The 2556-nt window shown below is 30.4% G+C and overlaps 1 protein-coding gene across 1 annotated transcript in view; it reads left to right on the top strand.

The window, feature by feature from the left end:
* Positions 1-14: 14 nt before the first annotated feature.
* LOC107081216 (limulus clotting factor C-like) overlaps positions 15-2556 on the top strand; it is a gene marked incomplete at its 3' end in the record, with an annotated part of 7316 nt that continues 4774 nt past the window's right edge. Inside the window, exons 1-2 of the mRNA XM_015369419.1 lie at positions 15-128; positions 2314-2502. Coding sequence (XP_015224905.1) covers positions 71-128; positions 2314-2502 — 247 coding nt within the window. The remainder of the gene's footprint in view (positions 129-2313; positions 2503-2556) is intronic.

Genomic DNA, 2556 nt, shown 5'->3' with positions numbered 1-2556 from the left:
CGGTGCACCGATCACCGTCGGACACAAGTTGCGTTTTCTCTGTGGTGCTGATTATCAACTGGATGGATCAATGGAAATTGAATGCTTACAAAATGGACAATGGAATTCCTCCTTTCCAACCTGCTCTGGTATGTTTAACTAAAGTCCCCATGTAGATTTTCCCTTTCTTTACAGAAACATTTAAGATGTTCAGACACATTTTGATATAACATAATTATAACATGAGTAAAAAAAAAAAAGGAAGCTTTTAAATGTTATTTTTCATTTTTCAATGTATAAAAACAATCCATCGGCTTCTTAATCATTTAACTACTTGTTGAGTCAAAGGTTTGTAGATACTGCCTATGACTGTTTTCCATTGGTAGAAATTTCAACAGACTCCTCTTGAATTGATTTAATTTCATCTCAGCCATCTGAAATTTTTGTTTATAACTAATTATTTTCATTCAAGGAGAGTCATTTATATCGTTTAAAAGGTCAAGTTATGTTGGAACATTTTTACTGCCTTCAAATATTGGGGAACTCATTTTTTTAATTGATTTTACCTAAATTGTCTTTTGAAGTTTTAGATTTGTTTGATGGTCTTCAACATGTGTGATGGAACAAAATATACGCAAAGTAAATCTGTAATGAGGACATTAAACAGTGCATGAAAATACAAGGTAAAATACAAAAGACAATTTAACCAAAAGTACTTTTTCCATATGGAAGTAAATCTGTGTCGCTAGGATTTGAATTAAAAATGGCACTGAAATTTAAATGTTGTATGTTTGTACACATTGTTTCAGTGTTAAAATATATTCATAACACATTTTTGAGCTAAAAAAAATGTATTGTCATTATTTCTACACAGTTAAAATTTCATTTGTTATTTTCTCTTCAAGCTAAAAATTCACATTACTATTTCAAAGTGATTACATTTTCAATTCTTATTTTTAAGTTTAATTTTTCAGTGTCAAAAAAAATCTGCATATAAAAAAATTCAACTTTTCAAAATTGAAACTCAATATTTTCAGCCTCCTGAGATTCAACTGGCTCTATTTCACTGTCTTAAATTCGGCGTCTGAAAATATTGAGTTGAATTTTGAAAGGTTGAATTTTTTTTATATGCAGATTTTTTTTAACACTGAAAAATTAAACTTAAAAATAAGTTTTGAAAATGTAATCACTTTGAAATAGTAATGTGAATTTTTAGCTTGAAGAGAAAATAACAAAGGAAATTTCAACTGTGTAGAAATAATGACAATGATTTTTTTTTTAACAAGAGGGATGAGTGTTCACTTAGATTTCATATATAAGAAACTAATTTTTATTAATAACTTTTCATATCTAATTTTCTTTTGAATATTGTCATTTTGAATTCTCCATAATATAATGAAAAGGTTAATATAATGAAATGATCTATAAATGATTAAAAAGAAGAGCAGCAGAATAAAAGAAAACGGCATTGGTGACCCTGATGTAAAGCTACTTTTACCCTTCTTGTTTACATTCTCTTAGGGTCTTCAGGTTGTTCACATCCCCCACAGGTTGCCAACGGAGACACCCTTTCATTTACTAAGCCACATTACCAAGAGGGTGAAAGACTTGAATACAGCTGTTTTTCTCAATATACTGTGATGGGTGGTCCATTTAAAACCTGTAGAAGTGGTAAATGGGAAGGAGAGATGAGATGCACTTTTACATTTTGAGTTTGCATATTGTACTTTTTCTGAAATGTCTTTTTTCATATTAACAAAAAAAAAAAAAGTTTTTCTAAATAAAAGCTGAATGCATTTTTTAATATTGTTAGTTGTTTCAGACCTTATTTAGTGAAACATATGCTGTATGTGATGGAAGCAGAAACTAAAACCATTGTTTGTACCAAAAGCTTGGCTTGTTTTTTTATTTTATTTTCTAAATTATTTATGTTGAAGGATGGTTTAAAAAAAAAAGCAATGCACAAATTTCATTTGTTTATATTTGTAGAGTTTGTATTGAGATTCAAGTAATTTCTGTGATCATTTGGGCTTTTTGTTCCATTAAATGAGGGTAAAAACTATTTTTTTCTGTGAGTGTGTGTGGTGTGCTTGTAGAGAAACAGACAAATAAGTTTAATGTGAATAAAATGTTTCCTTATTGTCTACTTTCATCTATAGTTTCTAAAACGTTAATTGATTTAACATAGTTCACAGGAAATGTGTTCGTTCTTATTAGTGCCAAGCACTGTGCTTATTACTAAAAATGAATGGGTGGTAACATAACATTTTGACAGAGTTAGTTGAAAACGTTTTTGCGTTTTCTAACTTGTTTATGTCTATTTTGGTTTTTTAGGCATTCCTTGTAGAGTTCCACAATTGGGTCCTGGTCTTGGAATTTCTGGATTTCCACCCGAAAATAATCTGGTGAAATCTGGAAATAAATTACGTTTTTACTGCAGAGAAGAATATGACATAGAGGGCTCTGCTGAAATTCTGTGTTTAGAAACTGGAGATTGGGATGCCCCACTGCCAACCTGCTCAGGTATGTTCACTTCCTCTTTTGGGCAGCCTTGTAAACACTGAAACCAATCTGTTC

The sequence above is a fragment of the Cyprinodon variegatus genome, unplaced genomic scaffold (assembly GCF_000732505.1).
Source record: "Cyprinodon variegatus isolate N-32 unplaced genomic scaffold, C_variegatus-1.0 Scaffold3424, whole genome shotgun sequence".
Classification (NCBI taxonomy): Eukaryota; Metazoa; Chordata; class Actinopteri; order Cyprinodontiformes; family Cyprinodontidae; genus Cyprinodon; species Cyprinodon variegatus.
This window is presented reverse-complemented; position numbering and strand designations above follow the sequence as displayed.